This window comes from Talpa occidentalis, unplaced genomic scaffold (assembly GCF_014898055.3).
Source record: "Talpa occidentalis isolate TD23 unplaced genomic scaffold, MPIMG_talOcc4v2.1 talOcc4.10, whole genome shotgun sequence".
Lineage (NCBI taxonomy): Eukaryota > Metazoa > Chordata > Mammalia > Eulipotyphla > Talpidae > Talpa > Talpa occidentalis.
The window spans coordinates 30367959-30384127 of NW_023600993.1; the positions used below are offsets into that span (position 1 = coordinate 30367959).

The following is a 16169-nucleotide window of genomic DNA, read 5'->3' on the forward strand; positions in this document are numbered from 1 at the left end:
CTGAAGAGCATGTTCTGTACAAGTTCCGTATAAGAAAATTTACAATTACAAGACATTTCTAAACTGGAAGGTTTGGAATGAATTTAATGAATCTCAAGATTGATTAAAATAAAAGATGCTTGAAGGTAACTAGTATTTGGTTTAAAGCAGTACCATGAATCTGGAAAATCCTGCCACAATAAAAGAAATTATTATCGATTACACAACGACAAAGGCAGCCTCAGAGTGCTCACATGGAGATACTAGTTTGTTTTCTAGGTCTTACCAGTTCCTTTTATAGGCCAATGGGTCTTATAACCTGGAACCATGATGGGCACATATTAGGGAGCACTTTGGTCACAATAAGTGAGTGACCAAAGGGCTGGCTTATTTTTGCTCATTGAAACATGAAATGTAAGTTTGCAGATTCCCTGCCATATTTTATATTTTGAACACTTTCAACAATAAATCTCACTTGGAGAGCAAAAAAGAGATTTATATAGATGGAATTTTTTAAAGTAGAAACAAGTAGTAATCAAATATACAGCACCAGAGTTACTACTAGATTTTATAATTCTATTTTAATCTGTAATCCCTATTTCCTAAATCCTCTTCTCAGATTTATAAATTACTCATCTAATTATAAACTGCTCATGTCATAGATTATCCCTAGTCTACAACACTGTGCATCGCAGGAGGTCACCCTTGTTCCCAGTTTTTTTCTCTTCCTTTTACCCTAAACCCTCTCCCAAATCCTTACCATGTACACCCACCCTCCCTCCAAAAGAGAGAAAAGGAAAGAGAAAAACAGCATTAAATGACCAGGTCTCACAAAATAGTAAACAGGCAAAATGAATTTCATTTGGCATACAAATATTCAAACAAACGTCACATTGATATACTGCCCACTCAAATACAGAAGACAAAATTGAGTTGTTGCTTTTATTGAATTCACCTTCACCTATGAGACTTGAGAATTGATTACCTAAAATGTAGATCAAGAAGGCTCCTTTGTTTCACATTGTTTGGGGATGGGATGAGCAGGAGGGTAGAAGTCAACTCTGTCCTTTATTAGGAGCTAAGAAGAGTAGGGAAGTATACTTGATAGCAATTAATATATGCCAGGCACTGTGTTAGAAACTGTTACATTGATAATGTTATTTTGAGTACCTAACTATATGCGAGGTACATATAAAGTAAATCTACATTGCACAGGGGAGAAACAGTATTTCCAAGACTCAAGAAGTAAAGCGAAAGATTCAAACTCAAACTTCCTTACTCAAAATGAAATATTCAAAAACCTATGACCTTTCCACTACTACTTCTCTAAATCCAATCTTGGAATTACAACTACTCTATTTCTCTAAAATAATCCTTTCTCTTAAAAGTAACTAACACTCAAAACCAGTAAGAAAACTCTTAATAGGAGTACAGGCCTAGGGTTACACTGGTCATACTTGCTTCTCACTGGATTACTTTGAATAAGCCAGTTTTCCACTCTGACCATCAATCACTTTTTGAATGCGGTTATCTCTGAGGCTCCTAAGAATAAAAAAACTTGAAGACACCAAGCTGGACTCTGTACCCTAAATACAAACACTAAGAATTATAACAACATTATCCAAAGTGTATTATCAAGAGCAAACCCTATCAGGTTAATTTAATTCTATTTAGAAATATTAAGCCATGGGCCTTCCTGGTGGCCCAAGGGGTTAAGCACCGCACTATGAACAATCCGCAGCCTCTGCAGCACTAGTTCGATCCCCCGGCAGCCAGGAGCCAGGGAGCAACCCACATGGCCCAGCAGATCTCTCCTGTCTCGCTGGCTGCTCCCCTCAGCAGTGTGTTTCAGTCAATCTGCCTGTTCTGTTCCCTGCTCTGTCTCTGGTGAATCCTCTCACACACATCCTCACTCCCCGCATCTCTGGCCTGTAGCCCAGCTCTTGTATGCATAAATAAATAAATTTAAAAAAAAATTAAGCCACTTTCATCTACATTTTGATTTTACAATTATCTTTATGAGAATTAATCCTTTCTTCACAAAATTTAATGAAGATTTACCCTGTCCATCGGTATGAGCTTTACTTTTTTTCTGATCGTGTTACAAATTTCACCAGTTACTATCCACCACTGGGAATATTATTTTGTGGCTTTGAATTTTTCCAATCCTAATTTTTCCCGGACTCCTTTGTCCTTCTGGCTCTGAAGTCTAGATGTCAATGGACACAAAGGTACATCACCTCCTACACACCACACGTTCAGAAAACTGGTCCAGTGCATTCATTATCTGGTAATCCGAGTCTTATAATATCGGCATGCTACGGGAAGTCTTGCAAATAAAATAAAAGTTTTGCAATGATCCCGAAGTGAGCTTCCGGAGAATTAGGGAAACAATCACCCCCTCCCTCGCGTGGACACACCCCGGTTCCTCCTACTGCGAGCAGCGCCCGGTGCGCATCTGTCAGCTAAGGACGCCAAGAAGCGCACATCTCCGGGCATCCCGGGGTCCGGGGAGCAGCCGCCGGAAGACAGGGGGACAGATAACTCCGAGGAGCCCCAAGAATCCCAGTGTGGGAGGCCAGGCCGAGGGCGGAGCTGGCCGGCACCGGCCTCCACCTCCAGGCCCGCCCTTGCGCCACACCCAGCCCTGCCTGCGCTCTGCTAACGGGCCGCAGGGCCCGCCTCCGCCCACCAACCCTCACCTCGGCCAGACGGCGGCCTCCGGGAGTCAGCGCCGGCCGGCCGCGCCGCCGCGCCACCTGCACCACCCGCCGCTGCCTCGGCAACCTTAGCCCACCCGGCGGACCCGGCCCGGTCACGGGCGGCCTGGGCGCAGGTAAGCGATGGTGCGCATGCGTGAGTCTTGAGCCCTCATTGGCTGTTGCTAAGCGACACCCGCACCAGAACCAACCAATCCCGGAGCGCCTGCGCCGCCGGGGCCTAGTGAAGCGGCGAGCGGAGCGCTCCTTAAAGGGCTGAGACCCAAATGCGGACCCGCGTGTCTGGGGCGCGCGCCTCGCCACTGTCTTCCCTGCTCTTGGCTCTTACCCGCGTGGGTTTGAGGTCCAGGCCGGTAAGTCCCACGTCCGGAGGTTCGCGGAGGCCTCGCGGTCTCAGCTCGATTCCGGTCGGAGTGGAAGACTGAACTGACGTGAGGCGGCAGGGAGGCTCCGCGTGACGGCGCGACGACACACCCGGGCGTGTGTTCCGCGGCCCGCGCGCCTGGGCGGGAGATCCAAGATAGACAAAGCAAAGAGCACGGCCTCCTGCCAGCCTGGAGGTGCTGCCAAAGTCCGACCCTGTAGGGACCCGCCCCAGGCTGGGGACCGAGGCTGTCAAAAGGAGGACTGGTTGAAGGAAGATTGAGAAACAGTCCGACAGTTAGTCATTCAAAAAACGTTGAGCACCCACTGTGTGCCAGGCACCGTGCCGGGCACTGAAGATACAGTGAGTTTTAACTCTCTTAGCAGCTGTGTTAGAGAGCAGGGCAAAGTGAGAGCACACACCAAACAATTAAACCACGCGTGTTTAAATACAAACAGAGATATGTGCTCTTCCAAGAGGGGGAAGGTTTTTTTTTTTTATAATAAATTTTATTTTTATATTCCCCATACAATTGCAACCCCCCCCCCCATTCTGACCCCAATCCCTCCCCTCCCGAGAGAGGGGGAAGGTTTGAGAGAATATTTAGAAGCTTCTGGTATCCGTGGAGGGTTCTCTGAGAAATGACACTAGCTGAATAATAGCTAACTTGACTACTAGGGGAGAAGAATGTCACAGAGGGAACGGTGTGTACAACAGGTCTTCAGATAAAGATCCATTGGGTTTGACTTGGTTCCATGCAGTTTGGTTATAATGCCGCTGTGAGAGAAAAAAACGAAAATCTGGACTGATGTTGAACAAAAGCATGTTATTTTGAAGTCCTGCTTTCTGGTATAGCCTTGCTAGCCACAATCTTTGAAAGCTTCACTTGATATTACCTCAAACTGTATATGTCCACAGTTAAAATTATCACTTCCACTTCCAGTGCAATTTTTCCTCCATCATGTCCTATCTCCATAAATGGCATCACTGGTCTCTCAGTTGCCCAAGCCAGAACCCAAGATGTCATCCCTAAATCTTCTTTCTCCCTAACTTCTCCATTGACAAGTCCACCCCTACTGTCTTCCACTGCACACATTTTTCACTGCTCCCACCATCTCTTGCCTACACACCTGCAGCACCCTTCTCAGTGTTCTTGTTACTTCTCCTCTGGCTGCTCTACCCACTTTTCATCATCTTATAGCCCAGAAAAACTCTAAAAGGCGGGGCCTCCCTGGTCGCGCAAGGGGTTAGGACACAACCTATGAAGCTATCCACAGCCACTGGAGCATGAGTTCGATCCCCGGCCAGGGAGCTACCCACATTGTGCAGCAGATCTCTCCTGTCTCACCTGCTGCTCCCCTCAGCAGTGTATTTCAGTCAGTCTGCCTGTTCTGTTCCCCACTCTCTCTGGTGAATCCTCTCACACACACCCCACACCTCTGGCCTGTACTCCAGTTTTTGTATGCATAAATAAATAGATCTTTAAAAAAAAAACACTCTAAAAGGCAACTCTTACTTCATCCTTCTTCTACCATTGGCTCCTATAGCTGCAATGAAAGGGTCCAGACCCTAGAGTCCTGTCACCTACTTACTCTCTACTACTATAGTAAAATACCTGTTCCCCTAGAGGGCTTAATCGTATGTTGGACCACATTGGTCCTCTCCACGTGCCCCACCTTAGCACCATTTTATGTTATTATCATGCCTCGTTTATCTAAAGAGGAATAAGGCTAATAAGGTCCATTAAAGACTAAGCAAGGACTGCTCCCTGCTCCGATGATTCTCCTCTGCCCACTGTGTTTTCTGCAGAAACTTCAGGGGCGTATCCTCTATTATAGCATGGAGTAAACAGAATCGGTTTGGGAACCAGGAAGCCCTGAGCCCTGGGCATAGCTCATGCATGTTGCCCCCCTTCTCTCAGTGGATTTACCGCTCTGAAATGGGATGAAAACTGCCTCCCCATAGAGTTGCAATAAGAAGATTGCGGAGGAAAAGCCCAGCAAAGCAGACGAACCTATTCTGGATCGGGGTCACAAAGCTTTAGGTAGAAGAATTTTATCCCCAGGACCCTTTTAAGGAGTAAAGGCCTCCAAGATATCCCTCCTAAATAAAGTGCAGACTAAGCACTCTGTGCTGCAGGGAAAGCCGGGTTTGTCGCCTCAGCTGCCCTGCATGGGCTGAACAAGAAAGAAGACATGCACTTCAGCGTTTAGTGGTTCCAGCAGTTGCCAGCAGTAATCCAGCTTCTGGAAGCCTCTAGGCCCAGCTTCCTCCCTGTACCTGGCAGCAAACCACGTCTGCATTGTGGTGCATGACAGTATGGAGTAGCAGTTATGAGTGAAGGTTGTAAAGCCAGACGATCTATCTGTACTCGGATCCTGGGCAGGTTACTTAATCTGTTTTCTCATGTGTGAGATGCAGAAAATAATAGTGCCTTTTTGAGTTGTAACCTAGCAAGCATTATTATTGCCCAAAGGAAAAATGGGCATTTTATGTGAGTTTCTCCCTCGGCAGAGTAAAGCTGACATCAGTGTTTTCCTCCACCCTGCAGGATTTGGTTCGGCAGGAAGCTGCGGCCTGGGTTCATACTCCAGACAGACACCAGAATGATGGCGGGACAGGAGTGGACTTAGAGCCAGTAACCTGGGCTCCAGTCCTGACTCCCCTGCGGCCCGGGACAAAGCCTCCCGCAGATAGAGCGCGCTCTGAGCCTGGAAATGGACCAGCTGGTGCAGGCCCCGCCCCGGAGGTGAGCGCTCCAGTCTGCGCAGATGCCAAGGGTGGAGCATCAGCTCGGCGCTCTACGGGCGGGGTTCCAGGCGAAACATCGCTCTTGCGCGCCCAATCGCAAATGACGTTCCCCCCGTTCCCCGCCCTCTAGGCCGGAAGACCCAATCAACGTCGAACGTGGACCCCGCTGCGGCAGTAGTGCGTCTGCAGCTGCAGATTGGCTCGGGTCTACCTGCGCGGGGTCCCGGGGCCTGAGTCCAGGTTCCCACCTGGCTACGCAGGATGTCGGTGGCCTTCGTACCCAACTGGATGAGAGGCAGGGCGGAGGTTAATCAGGAGACTATCCAGCGGGTGAGCGCTAACCCGGGCCGAAAAGAGGGGTTCCTTAGCGGAGATTCCCCCAGAGTGCAAGAAACTTCCTGAGCGAGCGGCTACCCGGCTGAGACTTGTGGTGTCTGTAGATGCTGAGCCGCAAGCGTCGCGCAGGGTGACAGGGAATTCAGTCTGCAAAACCAGTGCGGCCTGGCTGGCTGGCTGGCTGGGAGAGGAGGTGGGTAGGGAGTAAGTGTTTCCAGCCATCGCGATGTTGCTCGGCATTGATGCTTTGTCTGATCTCACAGCTCCTGGAGGAGAATGACCAGCTGATCCGCTGTATCGTGGAGTATCAGAACAAGGGCCGGGCAAACGAGTGTGTCCAGTAAGTCCCCTCCCCTGACTCTTGATTTGAGAAGAGCAAGTGTGGTGATACCCCGAATTTGGAGTCATGGATTGATCCCAGATGAGACTGAGAGGTTACTTACCTGTCCAACACCATTAGTACATTGTGAAGCTTCTTCAAAACTTGAAGGATGCTCATTGCAAAGCCTCTGTCACAAGAAGCCATGTCATCTGTGACAACAAGGATGAGTGGGGACCACATGCCAAACTAGTTTCAGGCCATGAGAGAACAGTGGCTGCTTTCTCATCGTGGGTCCCTACCCCATCCTTTTTTTTTTTTTTTTTTTAGCAAGGGCTCATGCTTTTTCTGTTAAATTTGATTGCTAGGTTCCCCCCTCCTATTTCTAACTTTCAGATTGCCAGTAATACACACAAAGATCAATCAAATATTTCCAAGTTGAGCCAAAGGTAAAATTTGGACAGTAAATTAATGTGCTCTCTAACCATATGCCAAAATTAGAGAAAAAAGAATCAGTCTCTTATCTAAATGCAGTCTAGGACTTGTGCCCCATCTATTATAGGATAATGTGTCTCATTGTCACTGAAAACATGTTTAAGAAAGCTATGCTTTCTCCACCCCTAAAAAAAATCGCCTATAATCTTTCACTGAACAACTCAGTGAAATAATGTGATTGGTCTTTGGCAAAATCTTTACATTTTGACTCTGACATTTGGTAATCTGCTTTTCTAGTTTATAGTAAATACTTTCTCATACTTCTGTAAAGAAACTAGTTGCAAAATATTCCATTTGGTGCAGTGTGTCTCAACCTATGGGTAGGAAACATGTCAAAATCTAGTGGGCTTTTTCAGATTGCACCAGCCATGCTTCCTCACCCATAGTCTGATTGTCCTCGTCATGGGAAACTCTATCCCTGACTAAGAATTGCTAGTGTAGTAAGCTCACATTGATCAAGAGAGTGTTTCATCCCTTATTTACACTTGTTCAATAGGTATTTTAATAAGTATTACTGAGTACCAGGCAGTTTCAGTTACTGGAGAATCAGCACCAAGATAGATCCCAGCTCTGCTCTCATGGAACTGTAAAATCTACAGGAAGGAAATATGGGTGGGCAATATGGGTGGACATTCATGTGAATGTGCTAAGTGAAATAAGTCAGAAAATGAAAGGTACCTACTGGATGATTTATTTTTCTTTTAAGATTTATTTATTTATGCATACAAGAGCTGGGGTATAGGCCAGAGGTGAGGGGGGTGAGAGGATTCACCAGAGACAGAGTGGGGAACGGAACAGGCAGATTGACCAAAGTACACTGCTGAGGGGAACAGTGGGCGAGTCAGGAGAGGTCTGCTGTGCCATGTGGGTTGCTCCCTGGCTGGCCGGGAATCGAACTCGTGCTGCAGTGGCTGCGGATAGCTTCATAGGTTGCGTCTTAATCCTTGGGCCACCAGGGAGGACCCCTCTACTGGATGATTTAATCGTTTGTGGAATACAGATAACCAAAGCAAACTGACAAAATACAACAAAAGTTACTCTTAGATTGAAAAATACGGCATTACCTGAGCGGGGTGAGGAGGGGCTAGTGGGGTAATGTGATGGGGTAGTGGCACTGGAGCTTCAGTGGATGGTGAATGGAGCATGTGCACGTGTTGAGGTGTGAAGCTGTGCCTCTGAAATTACACTGTTTTTTTTTTTTTTAATTTATTTTTTTTAAGCCTGACTTTTAACTTTTATTTTTTTTAAATAATAAATTTTATTTTTATATTCCCCATACAATTGCAACCCCCCCATTCTGACCCTAATCCCTCCCATCCCGCCCCCCACCCGCCAAAAAGTGTCTCTGGTTCATAGATTTTTGTTGATTTTGATTTTCACTTTCTTATAGTTATTCATTTTCCTGGTCCCTTATTTAAGTTTTCTAGATTCCTGCTATGAGTGAGACCATCCGGTATTTTTCTTTTTCTTTTTGGCTTATTTCGCTGAACATGATCCCTTCCAGCGCCATCCATGTTGCTGCAAATTGCATGTGTTTATCTTTTTTGAATGCTGAGTAATATTCCATGGTATATATGTACCACATCTTCTTGATCCAGTCATCTATTTTTGGGCATTTGGGCTGTTTCCAAAGCTTAGCTATTGTAGACAGTGCTGCTATAAACATAGTGGTGCAGGTGTTCTTTGGAATTGATGTTTCTGTGTCCTTTGGGTAAATACCTAGGAGTGGAATTGCTGGATCATATGGAAGCTCTATGTTTAGTAGGTCCAGAAATCTCCACACAGCTCTCCATAGTGGTTGGACCAGTTTGCACTCCCACCAACAGTGCAGAAGAGTTCCTTTTTCTCCACACCCTCGCCAACATTTGTTGTTGCTAGTTTTTTTAATATGTGCCATTCTCACTGGTGTAAGATGGTATCTCATGGTAGTTTTGATTTGCATTTCCCTGATTACAAGTGATGTTGAACATTTTTTCATATGCCTGTTGGCCATGAAATTACACTGTTTTGTAAACAAATGGTTAATCAATAAAATTTGATCAAAGTTAAAAAAAATTCCTTTTATTGTCTAGTCCAGTTTTCACTTGGTTTTCTATTACTTAAAATAAAAATAATCTCAGATCTGATAAGAATGTTCTGTGAGGGGTGGGATGGTGGGCTAGCCCATGTGTCCCTTATATGCATCAGATCAATGTTACAGCATCATGATACATTTTTCAAACAATTGAAGTGTGTGGATGGGGTGCCGTGTTATACAAGGTATCTCTAATGTGACATCTGAGTAGACACCTGAGGTAAGGGAGCCAGCTCTGCAGGTAGATGAGGCAAAGAGCATTAAGTACAAAAGACCCCAGGAAAGAGTATGCTAGATATCTTTAAGACACAGCAAAGAAGCCATTGTGGCCAGAACTCTGAGCAAAAAGAAGGTCTTGGGAGATGAGATCAGGAAAGTAATTAGAGGCCCTAGTCACTTAGACCTTATAGGCCATGAGAAGGGCTCAGCTTTATTCCAAATAAGATGGAAGCCTTTGGAGGATTTTAAATAGATGTATGAAATGGTCTTGATTTAATTGTATAATGATCACTCATGCTGCTGTGGAGAATAGAATAGGGGTGCAGAGGTAGAACAGGGGGACCAGTTAGACTGGTCCAATAAAATAGCCTAAGCAAGAAGTGATGGTGGTTTGACCTTGAGAGGTAGCTATGGAAGTAATCACTGAGAACAGGTAAGATTCTGGATATATTTACCTTTTATGTGTTAAACAAGAAGGTTGATTGATAACACTGAGTCACCCAATCAGTGAGTGAATCATTCCACTGGAATGGATAAATTCTCAGCTTTTTCCATCATGTTTGGTAAAAATAGTCCTCTAATTTTTGCCTATTTTTCACTTGTAGGTACCAGCATGTGTTACATAGAAATCTCATTTATTTGGCTACCATCGCAGATGCCAGCCCAACCAGTGCTACAAAAACAGTGGAATAATCTTCCAGTTGACAAGTACGAGGAGTAATTCAAAGTAATCCATTTCCTATGAAATGGAGGTAGGATCTTTAACCAAGCAACTGCTTAAAACACAAATAAAACCTCTGTGACTTTTAAAAATGTGAAAATGTGAAGAAAGCTACTAAAGGAACAATTCTCAATGTAAATTTATTTTGAAATTAAGCTGAGTCCCTCGATAAGTTGACTCTGGTTGTCCTGTTTCCTGATATAGGCGTATTGGATATCAAACACATCATGGACATCTTTAAGCTTTTTAGTTTCTTTTTTTTTTTTTAAGATTTATTTATGCATACAAGAGCTGGGGTACAGGCCAGAGGTGCAGGGGGTGAGAGGATTCACCAGAGACAGAGTGGGGAACAGAACAGGTGGATTGACTGAAATACACTGCTGAGGGGAGCAGCGGGTGAGACAGGAGAGGTCTGCTGTGCCATGTGGGTCAGCTCCCTGCTTGTGCCATGCTACAGTGGCTGCAGATAGCTTCATAATGCTCTGACTTAACCCCTTGCACCACCGTGGAGGCCCCCAAGCTTATTAGTTTCAACCTGAAAAGAAACTGATCAGGTGTTAGTCTATCAGCAAGCATTGGCAACACACCAGGCTGAGCCCCTGCCAGGTCGACCTCTAACATGTGCTCCCTCTACTGGTTTATAGTTGTAGGTGCCCTGACTGTTCTTTCAGGTTGCTTTAAAATAAAGCTTGCCTTTCTGTGAAAGACTATTGTGGAGGAATAGGAATTTTCAGGTAATAAGTGTTTCAGTGGTGTTCCAGAAAAAGTAAGGATTTTAAAATATATATAACAACCATATCATGATTGCCAACAAAATCAATAGTGATTCCTAATTATCATCCACTGTCATCTAATAGACGATATGGGAAAGGAAAAATACCTTTTTCTATTTACTTTTTTAAGGTTTTTTTAAATTAAATATTTATTTATGCATACAAGAGCTGGGGTACAGGCCAGAGGTACGGGGGGTGAGAGGATTCACCAGAGACAGGGTGGGGAACAGAACAGGCAGATTGCAGAGGGGTGCAGCGGGCGAGTCAGGAGAGGTCTGCTGCGCCATGTGGGTCACCTCCCTGGCCAGGGATCAAACTCGTGCTGCAGAGGCTGTGGACAGCCTCATAGGTTGCGTCTCAACCTTTTGAGCCACCAGGGAGGCCCATTTTAAGGTTCTTAACTGGGGCTTTATAACGAAAGACATATGAACTAAAGAAAAGCATACAGTTATTTAATATAAGTTTAATTGACATGGAAACCTTCATAATGAAATGGAGATCCAAAGAAATAGTTAAACCCAAGTGGAGATGTTTAGTTTTGGGGGGAATGAAGGGATGAAAGAATTCATCAGAGACAGAGTGGAGAACAGGAAAGGTAGATTTATTGAATATACTGCAGAGAAGAGCGGCAGGTGAGATGGAGAGTTTGTCAGCACCAAACCTGAATGTCTTTATACTCACTTTGATGAACAGTGGAAAGTCATAGAAATGTGACAGGACAGACCGTTATGTGCCAAGGGTAGTAAAATAGAGGAAATTTAGCAAGGGCTTTTCATTAAATCTTTAGTGTCCCTCTGTCTTCAGAGATATTCTTTTCTCTAGCTACATGGAGAGCACCTTGTGAAGGTCTCACAACCGCTTCATGGGGGAAGCTCAGAGTCCTAACACCTACCATTTCTTGAAATCCCTTTAGTTTAAAATATTTAATATGCCAAGATGTGATATTTTGAAGTGTTGTTTCCTGAGCCCAGTTGATGTTCCGTTTCCTTCATTTATCACAAAATGTCTTCTGTTGATTTATCTGAATCAGGATCCAAGCAAGGTTCACATACTACATTTTGCCAATGTCCCTTAAATCTCTAAACACGCTTAATAGTTCCTTCTTTTTTTCCTTTGCCATTTAAAAACAAAAACAAAAAACAGAAACGAGGTGATCTACCCTAGCATGGCTAACATTCTAGTTGACTCTCCTAGTTGTACCCCTCTGGTGTCATGTCATGTCCCACTATTACTCATTTTCTCATTAACTAGTAGGTCTAGAGGCTTACTCAGACTCTGGTTTTTGTTCTGTTGTTTTTGTTTGTTTGTTTGTTTGTTTTTGACATCATAGGAGGTGGTAGGTACTTGTTTTTCATCACAGGGGGAAGATCTGATTTGATATTTTTTCAAACACCCAATAGCCTTTCACTTAATATCTACCCAGCTTTGATTTCATCAGGGATGGCATAATGCTGATTTTCTAATGCTGTCTCTCCTTCTATAAAGTTCTATAAAGAACTTTCCCTCTTTGAGACTTATGAGGCAGATAGTCATAAGTGAACTCAAAATTAGTACCTCAGGTACCTGATTGCTTTTGTTAGGCATCAGGGGTTGTAACCCTGGGATGCTCTGATGTGTCGACAGTGCAGAGTGACTTCATGTTGAACTCCAGATCTATCACTTAACCTCTGACAGCTGCTTTCTCACCTCTTGAATGGGGAAAATGAAAGTATATGTGTCTCCTGGGGTCATGAGATTGAGATGATAAGGTTGAGAAGTGGGCACAAGGTCAACACTCAGTGTGTGTGAGCTCTGCTGAGGTGCCTCTTCATTGCCTCCTCACCCACTCTGCCATCCTTAGGGGGCTAGCCCATAATTGGGCTACAGGGCAGGCCACTGAGGTGGGCCTGACCTTGTAAGAGCTGTTCACCACTGCTGCAGCCCATGCAGGCCAGGGTCAGTGACAGCGCCAGAAGCCCCAACACCAGGAAGTGTGGGCTCAGAGCAAGCCAGTATAGCCCATGGCAAGTATAAGCTTCCTGTTTGGCAGGGAGAGCAGCCTTGATGACAAAGCCCAGCTCTCTCCCAGAGGAAAGGGGTTTGTGTCCTGCTGTGTCCCCTCCCTTCTCTTGGAAGGCTATTTCTGTGTACATGGAGGGCTGAATCAGAAGTCTCTGAGAATAGCCCAGGCCTGAGAACACCCTATACTCTAGAGAACCCCTCTCAGAAGCATACTCTGGGGAAGCTGGCAGAGGCCAGCCAGCTGTCATGCTATGCACCCCCCACCCCCACCCCATCTCTACCTCTTTGCTTCCAAGCACAAGCATCCACAGTCCCTCTTAAAGGGCCCAGCAGTCAATAGAGCTGTAAAAAATGATTGAAGAAAGTCAACACCAAACCTGCTCAGGCTACATTAACCAGCCTCCCTTCTCAGGACCTCCTGCCTCAAGAAGTGAACCTCCATTCAGTCTGCCAGTCCTTTTCCAACTCTTGGCGTCAAGCTGATTCCCCGACAGTCCACTCAGGGTCTGAATCTGTTCTCTTGCTTTTCCGAGCCTGCTTCTCAGGGTTTGCAACTGTGGTGACTTTTGTCTTGATCACACCTTCCTGGGGTGAGGATATGGCAGCTCAAAAAAAGAACACAGATAATTAAAACATTAAGCTATTTTCCATTTCCTCATGAGGCCTCTTGACAGTTGGGTCTGACCTTTTGGGACTCCAAGTAATAATCTGGCTAGGGAGGAAATGGTGTTCCGTGCTATCTCTTGTGACTTTGAACCTTTGCAATAAATTTCTATTACCGAAGATTATCTGTAAATATCTTTTATTTTTAATCTGTAAATTTCTTAAGATGGGTACATAGTATACTCATATTATTGTTCTACTTCACATATAGCATGTATGTAATATAAATAATAATGATATATATAATACAGTTGCTGTCTTAAATCTACTTTAATAAAAGCAATTTTAAGTTACTCTGTCACTATGTTCCTAATGGAAATCCCACAGATTCCTCTGGACTAAATATTCTCTTCAGTCACTGAAACTTTCTCCTTCCTTCCTAAATCTTTAGTAAGAGACCAGGATCCAAAGGGAGGTTATTTCCATTTGTTTTCGATGCATTAATTTGATTTAAAAATACTGATCCACTCATATGTGCTGAATATACTCCAGTGAGGAGAAGCCAGACAATGTTCCTGCTTTTATGAAACCTTTATTCTTTTTTTTTTTTTTTAAATATTAAATTTTATTTTTATATTCCCCCATACAATTGCAAACGCCCCATTCTGACCCCAATCCTTCCCTCCCGCCCCCCACCCACCAAAAAGTGTCTCTGGTTCATAGTTTTTTGTTGATTTTGATTTTCACTTTCTTATATTCATTTTCCTGGTCCCTTATTTAAGTTTTCTAGATTCCTGCTATGAGTGAGACCATCCGGTATTTTTCTTTTTCTTTTTGGCTTATTTCGCTGAGCATGATCCCTTCCAGTGCCATCCATGTTGCTGCAAATTGCATGTGTTTATCTTTTTTGAATGCTGAGTAATATTCCATGGTATATATGTACCACATCTTCTTGATCCAGTCATCTATTTTTGGGCATTTGGGTTGTTTCCAAAGCTTAGCTATTGTAAACAGTGCTGCTATAAACATAGGAGTGCAGGTGCTCTTTGGAATTGATGTTTCTGTGTCCTTTGGGTAAATACCTAGGAGTGGAATTGCTGGATCATATGGAAGCTCTATGTTTAGTAGGTCCAGAAATCTCCACACAGCTCTCCATAGTGGTTGGACCAGTTTGCACTCCCACCAACAGTGCACAAGAGTTCCTTTTTCTCCACATCCTCGCCAACATTTGTTGTTGCTAGTTTTTTTAATATGTGCCATTCTCACTGGTGTGAGATGGTATCTCATGGTAGTTTTGATTTGCATTTCCCTGATTACAAGTGATGTTGAACATTTTTTCATATGTCTGTTGGCCATTTGCATTTCCTCTTCAGAGAAGTTTCTTTTTAGCTCTTCTGCCCATTTTTTGACTGGATTATTTTCTTTGTTGTTGTTGAGTCTCATCAGCTCTTTGCAGATTTTTGTGATCAGTCCTTTATCATTAGTGTTGGGTGCAAAAATGTTCTCCCAGTTGGTGGGGTTTCTCTTTGTTTTTGTTATTGTCTCTTTTGCTGTGCAGAAGCTCTTTAATTTGATGTAGTCCCAGCTGTTTATCTTTCTCTTCACTATCACTGCTTTGGGTGATGTGTCTGTAAAGATGTCTTTGATGTGCAAATCCCGTAGTGTTTCGCCTATATTTCCTTCTATGTATTTTATGGTTTCAGGTCTTATGTCTAGTTCTTTAATCCATTTTGAGTTGATTTTTGTGTATGGTGTGAGGTAGTGGTCAAGCTTCATTCTTTTGCATGTAGCGACCCAGTTTTCCCAGCACCATTTATTGAACAAACTTTCTTTGCTCCAATGCATAGTCTTTGCTCCTTTGTCAAAGATTAGTTGATCATAAATCTGTGGGTTTATTTCTGGATTTTCTATTCGATTCCATTGGTCTGTATGTCTGTTCTTGTTCCAATACCATGCAGTTTTGATGATTATGGCTTTGTAGTATAGTTTGAAGTCTGGGAGTGTGATGCCTCCATTTCCTTCTTTTTTTTTCAGTAGAGCTTTGGCTATTCGGGGTTTTTGGTGATTCCATATGAATTTCATCAATAATTGTTCTATTTCTTTGAAGAATGACATTGAGATTTTGATTGGAATAGCATTGAATCTGTATATTGCTTTTGGTAGGATGGCCATTTTAATAATGTTTATTCTTCCAATCCATGAGCAGGGGATGTCTTTCCATTTCTTTGTGTCTTCTTCTATTTCTTTTAACAGTGTTTTATAGTTTTCTTTGTATAGGTCCTTTACCTCTTTTGTTAGATTTATTCCCAAATATTTGATTTTTTTTGTTTCGATAATAAAAGGGTGGTTTTTTTGATTTCTTCTTCTTCAGATTTATTGTTTGTGTATAGGAAGGCTACTGACTTTTGCGTGTTGATTTTGTATCCTGCCACTTTACTGAATTGATTGATGAGTTGAATTAGTTTTTCTGTGGAGATTTTGGGGTTCTCTATGTATATTATCATATCATCTGCAAATAGTGATAGTTTGACTTCTTCTTTTCCTATTTGGATTCCTTGGATGTCTTTCTCTTGTCTTATTGCTCTGGCTAGGACTTCCAGTATTATATTGAAAAGCAGTGGTGAGAGTGGACATCCTTGTCTTGTTCCAGATCTTAATGGAATTGCTTTCAGCTTTTCACCATTGAGAATGATACTGGCTGTTGGCTTGTCATAGATGGCCTTTATGATGTTGAGGTATGTTCCTTGTATCCCCAGAATTTCAAGGGCTTTTATCATGAATGGGTGTTGCACTTTGTCGAAAGCTTTCTCAGCA

The 16169-nt window shown here is 43.6% G+C and overlaps 2 protein-coding genes across 4 annotated transcripts in view; one reads left to right on the forward strand and one right to left on the reverse strand.

Annotated features, from left to right (window-relative positions):
* Window positions 1-3047, reverse strand: part of SEC22C (SEC22 homolog C, vesicle trafficking protein) — a 23962-nt gene extending 20915 nt beyond the window's left edge. Inside the window, exon 1 of one of the 2 annotated variants that reach the window (XM_037526865.2) lies at window positions 3028-3047. The gene's annotated coding sequence lies outside the window, so the exon portion shown is untranslated. Of the gene's footprint in view, window positions 1-2681; window positions 2736-3027 lie in introns of those variants that run through there. The other variant, XM_037526860.2, reaches the window with a different exon arrangement.
* SS18L2 (SS18 like 2) lies at window positions 2940-13945 on the forward strand. 2 transcript variants are annotated; one of them, XM_037526879.2, is made up of 4 exons: window positions 5615-5812; window positions 5945-6144; window positions 6414-6490; window positions 9863-13945. In XM_037526879.2, the coding sequence occupies exons 2-4, from the start codon at window positions 6076-6078 to the stop codon at window positions 9948-9950; spliced, it is 234 nt and encodes a 77-aa protein (XP_037382776.1). In that variant the 5' UTR covers window positions 5615-5812; window positions 5945-6075; the 3' UTR covers window positions 9951-13945. The 2 variants fall into 2 exon arrangements, with proteins under 2 accessions (XP_054549307.1, XP_037382776.1); XM_054693332.1 differs by lacking the exons at window positions 6414-6490; window positions 9863-13945 and adding an exon at window positions 2940-3052 and having other exon boundaries at window positions 5945-6064.
* Window positions 13946-16169: the final 2224 nt, after the last annotated feature.